We start from the raw sequence: 18,582 nt of genomic DNA, 5'->3' as shown, positions 1-18,582 counted from the left end.
AGCAACTCCCCATTTGGCAGACGCTGTAATCCAGAGTGAATTATACACATAAACACAGGTTTAGGCAACAGAATGCTGATGCCAAGTCATTAGGGTAACGCCAGATAGTAGCCGTGAATACTTATCTATAAGTGGCAAATACATAAACATGCAGCGTTAAGTTAAGTGCAGGAGGGAAGTATAAGTGGGGAGACTGGGAAGGTAGTGCTTCGGCTAGCAAACGCATTTGAAGATATCATTTCATATCATTTTGTAAGTAGCATATGTGGGGATGGTGAGGCTGTACGAGACCATTGAGCAATGTTGTGCGGGTTCTATAAAAGCCTTTAAAAGGCAATGGGGCTGTGGCGCAGCCCCTGCAGGTTGTGCATTATTGCCTATTATCTATTTTCAGCTAAAGCTCTTCTAAATCTTAAATGTCCAGTAGAATTATCTCGGTTGGATATATAGGGAGAATTGGTAGAAATGTAACAGTTTTTTGGATTTTGCTCTCGTAGCCTGGCACGATGAAATTGTACTTCAAACAGCTTGTAACACAGGGGTGAAACAATTGTAACAGCAAATGAAATATCCTATAATGAGTGTATGGAGTTTTTTTTTTTTTTTGTCTGCACATGCTAATGTTAATCAAGGAAACACATTGGTTTCTTAACACCCAGGTATGCTTTTTCAAAGCAAACAGCCTACTATAGAAGCTAGTCTGGTGTGTTTGTAATAAATGAATGCGACCAGGTGGCTGTTTCTTTTCCATTAATCACTGAGCATCCAGAAGATGATGTTATGTCAACGCAGCGAACAAACAAGCTGAACACACTTAACATTAAACACTGAACTAACTTAAAAAGTCAGACACGTTGATGAGCACAATTAATTTCTTCAACAGATATTAAATATAACATCTCGCTTTCTCATTTGGTAAACATATAACAGCAAAAAAGCATGTTGTTTGTTATAGTAGTTCAGAGGCGGCATAATTGTAAGAGCTGTTACACTTATACAGATGGGGAGATTTTTTGGTCATCTAGCAAACAATTCCCACTAATATTGACTCAGGAAACCATTCTAACTTTGGACAAGGACAAATGACTGCTTAAACTGATGTATGATTTTATTTATTGTAAATACATATAATAACTTATATCCAAAAATGTGTTACATTTATACTCTCCCCTATTATGTAATTGCCAATAACATAAAAGGTTAAACGATGCTTTTCAGGGAGTTTATGATTCATCTCAATTGACATAATCACAGCAGTTAATAATCAAGTTGTGTTTACTGTATTAAACATTAAACAAAGTACCAGAGAAGAAAGTCTAACTGTATAAATTCAATTCAAGTCAAATGATTGTTTCAGATGACAGTAGGCTTGATTTGGAAATGTCTTTGGATTTACTTCAAAGAGGGGAAATGTGTAGCTGGTTTATTTTAAGAGCAACTCATTCATGTGTAGAATGGTGACTTGTTATCATTCAGCTAATTCGGTTGGTAAAAAAGTGATATTTTATAAAAATCTATTTAGGTTTGAAATCCGTTGAATATCCCCTTATTTCATACTTTAACATCGCCCGCTGCATATTTAACAAGTAGAAAAAACTTTTTAAAATGTCAGTTGTGTTCATATTTATATAAATGTCACAGCATACAGCATGAAAGCCTCGCTTGGGTTTGTGCAGGTGCAGGTCAGCAGCCCTCACAATAAAGACTTTTTGTTAAAATTCTGTATGTTTTGCTCTACGCCCCCACTTCTCCTAGCAGTGAATCATAAGCACAGGCCTGCCCCCTCCCTGCAGTGTCCTACCAACCCAGGCCCCAGAGCGCCACTGCTATTTATTTTCACTCTATAATCATCAACCAGTTCAGACCTAAGAACCAGGAGAGGAGGGTTATCCACGTAGGCTACCTCACCGTTTATTCATGTTTTAATGACACTCTTTCTTCCAGCAAAATACAAATGACTGTAAGAACTCCAACCTTATCTTATACACAAACACACACACACACACCACACACACACACTCTCTCTCTCTCACACACACACACACACTAATTGGAATTCCTTACAATATAACTCAAATTCAGCTTCCAAGTTCCTCAGAAGCACAGCTGGGGGAAAAAATCACTCATGTAATTCCTGATGTAAGCCACTTGTGCAAATTGGTCCTGGGAGATCTTTGATTAAAGAGTATTTTTCAGAGGTTACAGGCTGCTTCTGATCAGCTCTAATTACTAACTTTGAACCAGAAACAGCCCCTCTTTGAAGCAAATCAAGAATTCCCCAAAGCGCTATTACAACACTGCTACTGCCTAGTTATTGAACCCAAAAACACTGCTGTGACCAGCAAGTCAAAACTCAGACTGAAACCTAGAGATCTATCCACTCTGCAAAGTGAGTAAGAATTTTAATAACTTTTTTGTTGTTATTTAAGCAATATCACTGAGCCAGTACCCACTGATATAAATAAAGAATTCCAAGTAAGAGAGAAAAATAGCTCCTTACTTTATTTTACTCATATACAAGAAGAAACTACGCATTGAACAATGCCCCCATTTAAGTCCAATGTATGGAATTTATATATATTATATTTACGAAGGTAGGAATACAAAATTATGAGCTAAAATATCATGTAAATTGTTTTGAAGCAGATGTGAAGACAGGGTGCAGTTTTAAGTATCTCTTGCATTCCAGTGACCAGTGTTACAAGCAACAATAAACACTTTGGAGCCATTGTTGAAATTCGCTGGATTCGCTTAATCCTGGCCATGATGTCTGCGTCCCAGTACCGAACAAATCTGAGGTCAACTTTAGGTCACCAGGCACGGCACAGCCCCTGCGTGATTGTCTGGTCTCACTAGAATAAAAATGTATGGAAATCAGTTCAGCTGACAAAACGTGGCAGTTTTCCAGAAAATAACTACGTTATGAGCCACAACTGAGGCTTGGTAGCGGATTAAATCCATACACGCCGTTTTGTCTTAGAAAGAATTTGCATTAAAGCAGTTTTTTAACCGTAAATTATATTATCGTTTATAAATTATAAAATTTAAATAACCCATCATGCAAGTCAAGGCAATAAACCATAAAGAACTCGGTCTTTAAATGGTTATTGACCCAATGTGGTCAGTAAAAACGAAACGTAGCTACTGGAATAAACCATTTTCGGTAAATGTGAAATAATTACACAGCGCTTATACGTTCTTATTGTATTGCATAAAATTTGCCGCTTTCTACCCAACTGCCCACAAATAGATATTTGTGAAAAATATGAACTTCCCAGTAAAAAAACCCACCTATATTTAATTGTGGTGATCGAATCGAGAGCACTTGTTCGCTACGATGCAGCACCAGTCTAGTATACTCTCGTGTTTCTAACCACCCTTGATACCGGGTAGGCCTACTACACGTCTTGCGGTTAATGTTCATATCCAGAAAAAAACCGGTTTATGTTCATATCCAGTCAGTCATATAAACAAAGAAAACGCACCCTGACAATGAATTAACGACATTCTTTTAAACTGTATACTAGAGCTGGATTGTTCAAGACATTTACGTTAAATTCCGGTAGAGTTTGCTCCGCCGTTTTATGATTGTACAGAAAACAGGGGAAATCAATTTCAGATTTATAAGACTGCGGGTTACAGATACTAGGTATAAGCTACTGTGCTGCATATGCCTGTGGTTATATCAACAGCGACCTCTGCGTAGCCCACGAGCTTGGAAAGAAAAACATGGCTGAGCTGCTGTAAACAAGTTCCACTGCTCATATTGAGCAAATAAAAAGTTTACCGAAGTGCCAGCACTGCTAAACCCCGTGGCAACTATGAACTATAACTAAGACGCAGGCCAACTTTTTTTTTTTTGAAGGACTGGTCGTTTTTTTATGTTTTTAAAATATTCGTGTAAATACGAGTACTACTGCAAGTAGGGCCTATTAGGTATACGGTAGGCTATATAACGTTAAAAATCCGAAGCTTTCCAACTTAAATTCATTTCGAGTCGAATAATCTTCAATGCATTTCCAGAGTTATTGCCAACACCCCGCACTTGGCCGACGGCTAGATAGTACAGTCAACAAGTTCAGCATCACCCACCAGATCCTGAAAGGGCAACATTATTAGGTCCAATATCCGCTATTTATCCTTTGCGGTGAAATGTGAAGTAGCACTATTAGCATGAATAATTTTAAAATGCAGTTTGGCACAACCTTTAACCATATTAATTTCACTGGGTTCCTCAAAACATTTAATGTGTCAATGTTGTCTTTCCTAAAAGGGCTATTGGCCTGGGCCTATTAGCATAATAGGCTACCTGACATTATTTTGTGAAAAAGCCTATTTAAAAAAATAAATAAAAGGTTATGTGTTTCTCAATGGAAAACTTCTGCGCTGGAAGTGTCCCATATAACTGTACAAGAACAAACAAATTGAACTTGTCCAGCCTATTTTGGCTTTGTGAAAGTTAGGCCTAAGTGTTTCGCTGCTGCACAGATGTAGGTCTACACGGAAATGCGCTATTTATGTGTACATGTTCGGCTCTTTAGGATATAGGACTCAAATAACCAAATAAATAAATAAATAAAAACTTAAATTTCAAACCAAAACACGGGCCGGAAAATTAGGCCTGTGTTCTCCCTACCCTAGCTGGTATCTGGTAGATTTTTCGTCCGCATCCAGCGATCGCGGTGGGCCCGTATAATGAACAGCGTGAACAACTTCACTTGCAGGTAAAACAAATACGCAGAGGCAGACAAACACACGCACGCACACATGCACGTCGAAGTTCTAAACTTGCGACATTGCTGTGTTACCTCTGTGATGCTGCTAGCACGCCGCTTGGGGCTCAAGTGCGTTTTTTTCTCGGCGTTGTTTACAGCGATAAACGGCAATGAAGCCATAAATCTTGTCTCAGCTCTGCCGGGACAGAACCATTTGTATGCATCCTTATAAGCGGCAGCTATGCTTCTGCCCATTAACATCCTTTTTCGGGCACTCTCCCCTTCACTCTCTCCTGCGCCGTCCCCTAAAAAACATTAACAGATTGTTAATGCCTTCGGTGAGAATAGTTAGGTTTCGTCTAGACGTTGGCCAAATACGACAGGCTGGTCCGGAACAGTTACCATGGGCGTTATTATCGAGCTGTTCGTAGTACAATCCCGCCAGGAAATTTAGGAAAATAGCGTGCATTAAACGTCACTCTCTCCCACCCCCTCTCTCTCCCTATCTTTCTCTCGCATGTTTTATTTGTAAAATTAAAAGAAATAAGCTTGTCCATAAGTTATCTTATTTCGCCAAGACGCCTACTTCGCGCATCTAAACCCGGTTTCCTCAAAACAATTTTGCAAAATGTATTCCTGTTGGTTACCTCAATGTTACACGCCCTTAAAAATACAGACTAAATACTGGCATTGATATTCTTAGCGTTCAAATAACATTCTGAAGCTGGACAATATTATGTACATTGCCTATTAGTGTTTCTGTGTAAGAGGTATCTGAGGTTTATCGATGTTTTCTGCGGCTGTTTTGTCCGCATCTCCGAAAGCGTCGACGGTAAGTAGGAATTCTAAGAGGTTTGACACCCAGTGCGAGCGCCGCGCTTTTGTGAGAGAAGGGAAAATGATTTATTGCTACCACCGCGGTTCAAACAGAGTTCACTTGGAATTGCAGCATGCTGGCGGCGGGGCTAAAATATGGTCTTGCTCTACCAGCCCGACTATCAAGAAACGCTTTTTCAATTTCAAGCAAGGGAGGGTAAGCAGAGAGGGGGGGGGGGGGGGGAGGAATGAAATAAAGCGAATTAATTTTTCTAAACCTTGCATTTCTGTACGGATAAACGTGAATGCTAACAAAATTATAATACTATCTAAACTAAGCTTATTTCATTAGACAATAATTGAGAAGTGAAACATTGACTTGCAAGTATTTCTTTCGAATGAAGATAAATAGGCCAACTATTTGGAAGCAAGTACGGTTGCCAAGGAGCATTCCCATTTATATTAAAACTAATAATTTTTATTACGTATAATTATTACAGCCTCCACAGAAAACTTAACATTATTAAGTTTTCTAAGTAAGGCTACCTCATGTTCTTAATAAGAGATTCTCAGTAATACCTCACTGGTATTAATAAAAGGAGTAATAACGGTGATAGTGTTTGCATGTCTCCTCTTCTGGCTTTCAGCTCTCATTGCGGTAGTGTGTGTGTGCGTGCGTGCGTGCGTGGGTGTGTGTGTGTGTGTGTGCTGGCTGTGTGTGTGTAGTAGAAGGGTCATCGCCATCGCCCCTCTATAATCCGGTAAAATTCTGAACATATATTGATATATATATATTTGATATATATATATATATAATTTTGTTATCAAAATTAATGAAGGACGTTGTCTCGGGGCTCTGTCTCAGATTGCTTTCGACGCCGCTGGCAGTTTAGTAAACAATGAACAAGAACATCAACAACCAAGGGTTTTGTTTTTAAAGGTGCAGAGCATGTATGGTGCATAGCTATAACACAAGAATTTAAACCAATTTGCTCGTTCGTCCATTATGTACTTAGATACTTACCTAACTAGCGCTTTGCTCGCATTCAGTGCACACTCGAACACAGTAATATTTCATGTTAATGGCTTTGGATCTAGGATGAAGCTGGACTTGTAATATGCATACTGAACGCTTCTATGTGACAAGCTTTGTGACAGCAATTCACTGAACTCTAAATAACAAATCGTTTTTAAAATGAGATTGATTTCCAGACTACAACTGGAAGGAGTCAGGGAACGATGGTCTTCTTAATATTTTCCTTAATGGACGCTGAATGAATTGTCTATACAATCGTGACTTTGGTACGCATCTGTTCTGCTGCGTGTAAAAATAACACATTATGTGCAGGCCATTACAGTGTAATTACAAAGAAAGAGGGAACCATCTCAGTGACTAGGTACATTTGTTTCACGCGCGAAACTGTCAATAAATAGGTTGTTTTTTATGTTTATGTTTTATGTTGGCATTCTGAAGTAGCTTTTTTCGGTGAGAATCTTTTTTGACAGTGCTATATCACCTAACATGCCACCTATATTTCGTTTGTTTGGTTCACACTTTGAAATACGATATGTAAATTGTGTTAAATTCCATTCGCTTGAATTGACTTCAACAATCATTTGGCATAGTCATAGCATAATTTATTTTATGCACTATGTACTTTTTTTTTTGTCTTTGCGACCGGTTTTTAGATAATCCTGTACATGGCTTCATTGGCTAAATTTTCCGGCTGTGGTGAAATAGCCGTGCCGGGCCTCAGCCCTTCATCCAGCTTTTGCTTGAAGCTCTCCTCTCGGCAGCACCAGGAGAGTAAATGAAATAGAGATTATATCTGGAGGAGACGCAGGGTCGACTCGGGTTTACATTCCTCCGCGCGCCATCCATCACACAAAGAGACAAACATGGAGGGCTTTCAAAACAACTCAGCTACAATTGCTTTCACCAACTTCATTCAAAAATCGGACCCTGCTTCGTTTGCGTTAATTTATTGATTTCCCTCCTCAAGCATAACATTTTATAATATCTTAGATTATTGCCGATATGTACAAATATGTACACATCGAGTCTATTTTTTGTTTTAGAGGTTGAGGGTATTTATCTGTTTTGAAATATGCTAACTCATCGCACATATATCATATCTAAAGGTGACCTCGTGGGCGCTGGAAGCGTGGAGTGTTCTTTCATAGGGTAGCCTATGAATTATAGTATTGGTTGTAATTGGGACCGTCCACTTACAGTATGGTACATGTTAGGCATTGACTCTACGGTGGCGAACTGCACACAATTTTAGTTTTACATCGTTAAAATACAACGATACAATTTAAAATTGCTCCGTGTCAAGTCATCAAACGTTAATTAATTCAGTGAAGTTTTAGATGCGGGGGCTGAGATAAAACAGATATGTTTCAATCCGTTTGTGCCTAAGTTTACACCCTCTCTTTGTCTGACAACCTTTGTAGATAATCCTGGCTATTATACATTTTTGTTGCTATCGAAAATTCGTTCTATACCGCGTATATAACACGATGATGAAATGGCACATCCAAATGCGACTCTTCAGCGATTACTTGGAGAACACACAGTTTGTGGCTCAAAATTCGTGATTTGCTCGTGCAGAGACGAGCTCTTTTGTGATGTTCTCTTTGTCTGTGTATGGTAATGATTGTCAAAACTCCTTTGTTTGACCACTCCCTTTGATTCTAGTTAAATCGTTTAGTTCAAAATAAAAAAGTGGTAATTTGCGTAATGCGCAGTTTCACCGTACACTAAGGATACATTTAACTAAAAATACGAGCACGCTTTTAATTTACACCCAAAAAAATATTAAACGAAACCGTTCGTTTTTTTGTTGCCAAGCATGCACGGAACATTAACAAATTCAACTCACAAAGGTATTTTCTTTTTTAAATAATACATCAGGTTTTAATCATTGAACCGAGCGCTTAGACAACCCGCTACAGTTATATTGAATCTTTTGGATTTTGAAACCTGATTTTTAAGAATATTTTGGGCAAACATACAATGTAGCTATGCAACCCAGCTATAAAAACAATAGCTACATTACGTCGATTTGTTTTTAAAATAACATACCATAGCCTTCCTCAAAAAAAATAGAAGTTACTATTTTTTCAAATTCCAGGAATTTCCGTTCAGCTTTTTAACCGCATCTCTGTCCTTAGTGCAAACGGAAAATTAGAGGCAAGATAAACGCGAGTTCCCCCTGATGAATGATTACGCGCGTGCACACTGTCCTCTCTCTCTCTCTTCTCTCTCCCTTTCGGCCCCAATCTATCCCTCTGTCCGTGCTGCTGACTTTAAGGTGAAGAATCTCTTCATGTTTTAATTTGTTCGTTCCTGCAGGCTGAAAAGTTTTTGCTCGTCGCAGAGCGGACTGGTGTGTCGTGGAAGGACCACGGCTCTCCATTCACTTGACTCCGGGACGGCTTGTAACTCCAGCATCCTTCGGTGCGCCTGGCTATTGGAGCACAGCCCCACGTGACCACAAGGTTCCACTCTTGTTGGCATAATATTAAATGTTTCTAGTCTGTTGCCAGAAGCGAATACAAAAAAAAATCTTAAGTTTACTCTGTGAATAACTTATCATCTGCTATGCAAAAAGTAACATTTTACGAAAATGAAAGGCCGTTTTTGGGTTATACGTGCCAGGAACCATCTAGTTTAGACTTACAGCAACTACATCCAACTTCTATGGACAACCAGTTTATCCCATGTTACCTGCAGGATGACAATTACATATTCGACAAAGACATCGAAGCCAAGAAATGCGTGGGATCAAGTGGAGACTACATCCATGAATTTCGAGAACTACTCTGCCAGCGTCCAGTCACGTCTTTTCCCGGCGTCCGCCGCTCCTCGATCCGGATAAATCCGTTCCGGAGCACTTTGGACCAGTCGTGTAGAACCACTGGCTCAACCAACGCCGACGGCACAGGCAGGTGCTCTTCAGGCGGCCAGTTATCCAAGCAAATCTTTCCATGGATGAAGGAGACGCGACAGATCCAGAAAAGGAGAGCCCACAGCTTCACTGAATCAGGTAAGTTTTGATAGGACTCTGGCTGGCAGGAGCTCGGCGTGGTGAACGGAGTATGTAATAATGTATCTCACGACTTAACAAATAAATGATGAATAGCTATAACGCAAAGCAGTGTGGTTGTAGGTATATCCATTGTTTTTTTATTTCAAGACTGTTTTGTTTAATTGTTGTATCTAAGGAACTATAGTGTAAGCACATTTTTGGTGTGGCAAAAGTTATTAAACAAAAAACAAGTGGGGCCTATTTTTTTTTACAATAGACTTTATTATTAATATTCTTATTCTTCTTATTATTGTACTATTTGTTACATTATTTTGGAATGTGGAGGCTTTTGCAAAAGTAGCTTTAATCAGACAAGCGTGTTAAGAAACGAAATTAACCTGAGAGAACAACGTATAGCTGAAGTGTGGTTAGTTATGGTTGCGCTCAGCTAAAAATATGGATATTAAACATTTATTTTGAGTTTGGCATGGAGAACTCACATCGAAGTTATTCAGATGATCAGTTATTCAGGCAAAGTTGCTTTTGTTTGATTTGTTCTTATAGCAGTTTTCTATTGGTAGATTTGAGCTGGTATTATATCAGTGTGAGAAAATTGCAATATATGCAGTGCAGTGCATTGCTTGTAACATCCCTTCTCCTACAGTAAACAATTGTTCGCAATCCATAGGCTGTGTCCTCTGCATTGTCTGTCCACTCTCCGCAGAGACTGGCATCTCAGTGCTAAAGCATGCTGCAAACGTGTCATCATCCAATAAGTAACACCTGCTCACTCCCGGTCGCCATGGCGACCCTTTCCACTAATCACCTGGTTATTGATAAGAGAATAAATGAATGGGAAAATATTGCATGGTGAGCTGTTGATCAGTCGTTGTCAGGAGATGCTTACGGTCTTGGACAGAAGTCAAGCGCATTAGGTGTGGGACAAACCCAAGACCTGATCACAGGATGGTAAATACTTTCAGCGCACACCGTCCAGTGGAGCACAAGCTGTGCTAGGGCACTGACAGAGGTTCAGCTGTCTGTCAAGGAGCTGAAAACAGTTTTTTTGTAGTTGATGCAAGGGAGGACAGGAACTGAATTGTTTTTTTAAAATGCTCAACAAATAGTTGCAATGATGTGTAAAGATTAAAGTTTTGAAATATGAAGACTGCTTCATTTTAGATATACAAGTTAAGGATATGTAGTACTGAATATGCAGGAAGACAGGGTTTCTGTGTAGCTACAGTTTGACATGTCCTCAGATAATCTTGAGTTAGTCTGAGCTGGGAGGATTCAGTGAGCTGTATACCAGGACAGGCTGAGTGGGTAACACTAAAACTGTGGACTGGAGCACACACGGGTGTGGAATGGAGCGCTTGCAAAAACTTTGCTTAGGTTCACAATGGTGGAGAGGGAGTGTACCAACACCCCCCCACACGCACAACCACCTACATAACCACCTACACCCACACACACACACTGTGTTTGTCATGAAAACAGAACATAGACTGGTTTTATCTTTACTCAACGTGTGTGTGGGGGGGGGGGGGGTGGAGTTTTCCTCAGTTTGATTTGTGAGTGGTCGGCCTGTTCCCCTCCCGCTCAGTGTCTCATGAGCACGCCTGTTATCATCTTTTACTTTAGCGATCCATGTATGATCTGAAGGACAGAATAAGGCCAACGAGTTGCTAATTACCCCCCCCACACACACCTCCCCCTCCCAAACCCCACCCGCAGCGCCAGCTAGCTGACACACACGTACGCCCACACGCGCGCGAACCCAACTGATGCGGTCCCTGGCGCTTGTGTGCTTTTTAATTTTGCGCAGTCTTTCCCGCCTCCTGCTCTGTTTTAAACATCAGCCGCTCTCAACGTGGCACAGACAAATTAGTGCTCACCAAACTGCTGCATGAAGCAAAGAGGCCATTAGCTCAGTGCTTCCCTCCCCGCCTCATTTAATAAAGATGCGCGTCTTCATCTATTACTTAACTTATTTTCTTTTAATAATCTTTTAAAGGGCAGTGCATCAATGTAGCCGCAAACCAAAAGGGGAATAAACCAAAATTGTGTGTGTGTGTGTGCACTGCGTGTGAGAAATTTAAAGGAGCTGCTGACACATATTCAGAAATGCTTTAGGAGGAACGAGGCTCGGGTCTGTATCCAGCTGTAATAGAGATCAATTTGTCTTCGGTTTAATATCAGGCTGAAAGCTGCTTGTCACAGAGATATAAAAACGCGTCTCCTAAACTGATAGATATAGATTAACAGCCAGAGGCTGTAACGTGGCTATGCCTCTATTGCTGCCGGGCCTTTTGTGTTGTATTGTGCTGATATTTTGGTGTAATGAACATCACAATATTTGCGGTTTTACCTTTCTTAAATGCAGCTCAACAGAGTCACAGTCCCAATGGTCATACCATATGAAGATTGAATATCTCTCCAACCTCTTGACAAGTTCTGGAGAGTTTGTTCAGTATTATTTGCGTTCTGCCACATAAGTGTTCTCCATCTTGTGTTTTCAGTCGAGCCGAATATAAAAGATAGATAAAAGTGCATGTCCAGGATGGTCCAGAAGGCAGAATGACTTCTCTTTAGCCAAAAGCTGTGCAGGTGCTGAACTGGTGCTCACGTGTCATTCAAGAGATGTGTGTTCGTCCAAGTGCAGGTGTGTAGCCCTATTTATTCAAACCATAACCCTAAATATGGGGGAAATACCTAATTGATAGCTTAATGTACTTCCATGGCTAAATAGGCCAGGCCACTTTTGTAGGTCTTTTTGTCTGCTCACTGATTTCAGTAAGAGTTAGGAATTAGGGTCAGTTTTACGCATCTGCATTGGGTCAGTTTTACACTGCTAGATAAGGTCAGTTTTACACAGCTGGACTTTAACCAGCTGGATTAGGTCAGTTTAAACAGCTGGACAGGGTCAGTTTATAAGCTCAATAGGATCAGTTTTACACAATTGAACTGGGTCATTTTTACACAGCTGGACAGGGTCTGTTTAACCAGCTGGATGGGGTCAGTTTAAACAGCTGGACAGAGTCAATTTAAACAGCTGGACAGGGTCAGTTTAAACAGCTGGACAGAGTCAATTTAAACAGCTGGGCAAGGCCAATTTTACACAATTGAACTGGGTCACTTTTACACAGGTGGACAGGGTCAGTTAAAACAGTTGGACAGAGTCCATTTAAACAGCTGGACAGGGTCAGTTTAAATAACTGCACAGGTCAGTTTAAACAGCTGGGCAGGGTCAGTTCGAACAGCTGGACAAGGACAGTTTTACACAACTGGACAGGGTCTGTTTAAACAGCTGGACAGGGTTACTTTAAACAGCTGGGCAGGGTCCATTTAAACAGCTGGACAGGGCCACTTTAAACAATTGGACAGGATCCATTTAAATAGCTGGACAGAGTCAGTTTAAACAGCTGGATAGGGTGAGTTTCACACAATTCAACTGGGTCACTTTTACTCAAGTGGACAGGGTCAGTTAAAAACAGCTGGACAGGGTCACTTTGAACAGCTGGACTCGATGATCCAGCTACATGCTAGTTAGTGTATTTGTCACAGAATTTGAATTACTAATTAGTAAAGTATGGGTGGCATATCTGATCGGTGCTTGAAAACGCACTGCATGATTCCATGGGAATGGATTTGGGCGATAGAATGGGGAGCAGACGAGTTATACAGTGTCTCTAAAACATTTTAAAGAGCGAATTAGCAATAGAAGGTAGTTGGAAATGGTCCATAACATATGTATTCATCATGTCAGTGTTCAACCCACAATATGACTATATATGGGCATGTCTACGTTGGTCATTGGTGCCTGGCACCCATGGCAACGCTTATGCCGGGCAGGGTCAGATTTAGCCTACACAACTGGACAGGGTCAGTTTTACACAGTTGTATAGGGTCCATCTTAAACAGCTACATAGGGTCAGTTTTAAACAGCTACATAGGGTCAGATCTTCAGTTTAAGAGGGTCAGTTTTAAACAGCTACATAGGGTCAGATTCAGAGTTTAAGGGGGTCAGTTTTAAACAGCTACATAGGGTCAGATCTACAGTTTAAGGGGGTCAGTTTTAAACAGATTTTAAATGGATTTACACTGCTGGGTAGGGTCTGATTTCTCAGTGCGGGCTATATTCTCGACATTATGAGAGAGAAAGAGAGGCAGAGACAGACTGAGAGAGGGGGAGAGAGGTAAAATGCACATCCCTCTTACATCATGTTACTTTATTACCCCAGTTCAGTGTATAGCTTCCCCCAGGTTGATGGAATAAGAGAATTCTGGATATTTTCTTGGTCCTTAAACAGCAACGGCTGGTTTTACCCTGGATGAAGTATGTGCTAAATGAGGAAAATCCATTTGGAAAAACAAATATAAACGTGTGCTACGAAATTCCAGCCTGCAGAAGGAATTAGGACTCGGCAAAAGTTTGTAATGGCCGGGCATTCACCAGTACGTCTGCTTCTCTCTTTCTGCAGCTACTGTGAAAAATGTGTTTTTAAGCAGAGCGGGACAAATCGTCCCCCTGCTGAGGCTCCCTGAACTATTTTCCAACATGTCCGACACAGCTGATCATCTCTTGGTCGTTCCTCTCCCAGACCGAACAGGTTTACTCATCGCTGGACAAAAACATACCAAAGCATGACAAAATGATTGTTCACGGCAACATATTGATAGCATTGCTTGCAGTGAAATAAGCCATTTTTTTGTGAAAAGTGGTCAGTAAATAAATGACCTTTTAGGATCAAAAGGTCAAGCAATGCAGCAAACCCACATTTTTCTAATTTTGATTCAAATCTGAAGCATATATAGACAGACCAAATGCCACAATATATACATTTAAATTAAAGGAATAACCAACATAAAGTGTCTTAGTAAGGTGTTAGGCTACCATGAGCCACCAGAACAGCTTCAATGTGCCTTGACATAGATTTCAAGAGTGCCAACACGTCAGTCCAAAATCTCCCATAGGTGTTCAGTTGGTTGAAGATCTGGTGACTTTGAAGGTCATAAACATATGATTAACATTATTTTCATACTCATCAAACCATTCAGTGACCCCTCTTGTCCTGTGGATGGGCATTGTCATCCTGAAAGAGACCACTGCCACCAGGATAGAAACGTTTCATCATAGGATAAAAGTGATCACTCAGAATAACTTTGTATTGATTTGCAGTGACCCTTCCCTCTAAAGGGACAAGTGGACCCAAAACATGCCAGAAAAATGCCCCCATGCAGTGACATAACCACAGGACCCCCTCACTGTAGGGGTCAAGCATTCAGGCCTGTTCCATCCTCTTGGTGTACGCCACACATGCACTCGCCCACTTGTCAAGCATATGGTGAAGGATGACTCATCTGACCATATCACTTTTTTCCACATCTCTGTAGACCAGTACCTGTGGTTTTCACACCACTGAACTCTCAAATGTGCATTCGTCTTTGTAATGAGGGGTTTATGCACTGCAAACCCAATGTAATATCCCTTTATATGTAGTTGTCGACAGACTGTTCACGCTGACAGTGTGATAACGTCCTGCATTGACATGCTCAGTCACCTGAGAGAGAGTTGCTCTTCTGTTTTTCCTTACATATCGCACTAATGTTCACTTTCAACCACAATTTTCAATCCTATTTACTGATGTCTTTCCCATAGATCTGAATGTAGGTGTCACTTTAGTCAATGTTCCTACTGAAATACTAGGTCAACTGGGCCTGCTCAGCTCAGCGACATAGCTCAGGAGGTAAGACCGATTGTCTGGCAGTCGGAGGGTTGCCGGTTCAAACCCCGCCCTGGGCGTGTCGAAGTGTCCTTGAGCAGGACACCTAACCCCTAACCCCTAACTGCTCTGGCGAATGAGAGGCATCAATTGTAAAGCGCTTTGGATAAAAGCGCTATATAAATGCAGTCCATTTACCATTTATACATGCAACAGACCATGATAGGATGTTAACTGCTTAATTGTATCATGCAGTAAACCTGTATGGAAGTATCTACGTTCATTATGTTTCTCCACTCATTTATTCAGGTTTTTCCTTTAATTTGTCACCCATACAGCTGTCTGTGTTGGGGGAGTAGTCGGGCCGGGTCTCTTGTGTTGGGGCAGTAGTAAGACTGACTGTCTCTTGTGTTGGGGCAGTAGTAAGGCTGACTGTCTCTTGTGTTGGGGCAGTAGTCATTTCCATATCTTGCCATCGCTGCTGAAGGGAAGGCCCTTGGCAAACCAAAAAATTTATTACACAAAAAATAAAGTGTGCATTTTTCAGAAGATTTATGGCTTTGGTTTAATGTGAAAGACAGGAAATAAAGTTGCAATGGAAAAGCAGAGCAGCTTTTACGCAAAATCAGATTTGTTTAACAAAAATATACGTTTAGCAGATGCAGTCCAGATCAGCTGGTGAAATGTGTACAGAAGTCCACTGTTTCTGTTTATTCTTCTTCCATTCTGTTCCCTAAGTGAATACTTTTTGATTTCAGACACCATTTATTCCTTAATCTGCTGAGTGTGTTTAGGTACCCAGCAAGATAGGAAAAGGTTTTAATAGATCAGCCATGGCTCACAAGTATGAGTAATGTATGGGTGTAGACACACATCCAGCAAACGGTAAAATTCAGGTCATGGGTAACTGACATGGTGAAGATGCAGTATGATGAATGATCCTTGTTCATAATGAGCTCATAAATGTTTTGCATTGGAGGCCGTGGAAATGACCTGACTGCACTGATGAGTCCAGGGTTTTTTCAGTATCCCTGTGTGTCATGAACATGCCTTTCACCACCCCACCCTGTCTGTCTGTCCCTCTCTCGCTCTCGCTCTCTCTCTCCTCCCAGGTGAGTCGGCCAGCAGCAGCGGGGGCGAGACCAGCCCCCCGGGCAGCGGCGCCGGAGGCGGAGGGCGTGGCCCGGCGCCGAAGCGCGCCCGCACCACCTTCACCAGCTCCCAGCTGGTGGAGCTGGAGAAGGAGTTCCACTTCAGCCGCTACCTGTGTCGCCCGCGGCGGCAGGAAATGGCCGCCTCCCTGAAGCTGTCGGGGCGCCAGATCAAGATCTGGTTCCAGAACCGGCGGATGAAGTACAAGAAGGATCAGAGGGCCAGGGCGGCGGCCGATTCGCCGCAGGGGCCGTCCCGCAGCTCCAGCCCAGGCCCCGGCCCCGGCCCCGGCCCCTCTGCCGCCTACGCCGCGCCCCTCTTCCCCCCCGCCTTCGAGTCTTCCAGAGGCGCCTACGGACTGGCGGCGTACGCCTTCGGGGACCGGCAGGGGGCGGGCCTCCTGTCGCCCGTGGCGCAGGCGTACGATTGGCCCGACCCCGGAGCAGGTGGTCACGGCCACGTGAGCGCGGAGCCCGCGGCTGGACTGGGCGTCCCTGACCCCCCTTTCGCCGTTCTGGACTACGGCTGTGCTGTCCCCGGCCATGTCAAACGGGCCCTGGGGCCCCGCGACACGCAGGTGTCCTCCTTCTGTGACTTCAGTGCGCACTGAAGTAGTCAGGCATCTCCTCGGGACCTGTGGGGGTGAAGAACACACACACGCACACACACATACACGCACGCACACACACACATACACACACGCACACACACACACACATGCACACACACACGCACACAAACATGTAAGGACACACCTGTACAGCCCAAATTCTTTCCAAACACACATCCTCTCTTCACAAAAGACCATCACACCTTTGAAACACTACATGCAGTATGTACTAACTGATGCTCTCCACCGAGGCAGCCTACCGTCTGAAAAGGCTCATGGAGTTTGTAGGCCTTATCAGGTGAAATAGCAGATATTGAACATTAACAAAATACTTTCCGTGTGCATTCTGACGGACAAGCTGCCCAGTTAAAATCTTATCGGCTCATATTATTCAAAGTATCAGAGGGCTTTTTTTTTGGTTTTTTGGTAACAGTAGTTGCCCCCTTCAACAGGTTGATTTATCAAACCCGGGTCTTTTTTATTTACCTGAGCCTCCAGTAGATTCGTATTTGTACAGATAGAGAGGAGAAATAGAGGCACGTATCACACAAGCATAAGACTACAAGACAACATTTGCTCATGCAAGCCCTGGCTCTGTTTTCAAAAAGGCAAACTGAAGGCAACTTGACACATAATGCATGTTAGCTACAATATACTGAGAAGCATTTGGAGGTATGAGTTTGCAGCAGACTGGGGTAACAGGTGCTCCACCAGAATATTTAGTAGAACTATTCATGGAAACACTTCCCATCTTTCATGTCATGTAAATATTATAATTTCATATTTCCAGAACTAAAAGATAATTGCCTCATTATTTATGCACTGAGGTGTGAAAAGCATGTGGAGTATTTACTGGGGTGTGTAATAGCCATACATACTGCACTGTATTTTAAAAATAAGCAAACAGGGTTTCTTACAGTAGGTTGTGTAAATGCATTAAGCATTCAGAGTGTAATACAAATAGGCTTCATTCAGACAGATATTGGTACTAATTGGGGAGATTCTTATTTCAAATGCTTGGTTTCTTAATGATTGTCAATGTTTTGTGATGCATTAAATAAGAAATGTTCATATTGAATAAAAACCATATTTTGTCCTTTTGAGACAATAGACTAATATTTAGAATTATACATTTTAATGTATTATTAAATGATAAAAACGTAGATACAGATTGCTTGGCCATGTTTGGTTTTTCATCTCCAGTTAACATAATGAACTCTAATTGCAAATGAAAACAGCTTCTTGTGTGTTTAATTATTATTAAAACCAATTATGTGTGTTTGGAAAAAAAAACGAATGTGTGTTCGACTTCGCTTCCAAAGTCAAACTTTGGTCTTTATTCTGGTTGAAGATTAAAACCTTAAAAAGTGCTTTGGTTCAATGCACACACACACACACACACACAACACACACACAGACATATAGATACAGTATATATATATATATATATATATATATGGAGAGAGAGAGAGAGAGAGGGAAAGAGAGAGTATGATATGCTTAATGGCATATTATAGGCCCACTACATT

General features: G+C 41.6%; 1 protein-coding gene across 1 annotated transcript; it reads left to right on the top strand.

Annotated features, from left to right (window-relative positions):
* Nucleotides 1-9,042: 9,042 nt before the first annotated feature.
* On the top strand, nt 9,043-18,346 carry LOC135234694 (homeobox protein Hox-B3a-like). Its single transcript, XM_064299558.1, has 2 exons — nt 9,043-9,583; nt 16,404-18,346. The coding sequence occupies exons 1-2, from the start codon at nt 9,139-9,141 to the stop codon at nt 17,051-17,053; spliced, it is 1,095 nt and encodes a 364-aa protein (XP_064155628.1). The 5' UTR covers nt 9,043-9,138; the 3' UTR covers nt 17,054-18,346.
* The last annotated feature ends 236 nt before the right edge of the window (nt 18,347-18,582 follow it).

The sequence above is a fragment of the Anguilla rostrata genome, chromosome 11, assembly GCF_018555375.3.
Source record: "Anguilla rostrata isolate EN2019 chromosome 11, ASM1855537v3, whole genome shotgun sequence".
Lineage (NCBI taxonomy): Eukaryota > Metazoa > Chordata > Actinopteri > Anguilliformes > Anguillidae > Anguilla > Anguilla rostrata.
Note: the sequence above shows the minus strand (reverse complement) of the source record. Positions and strands in the feature narration are given on the sequence as shown.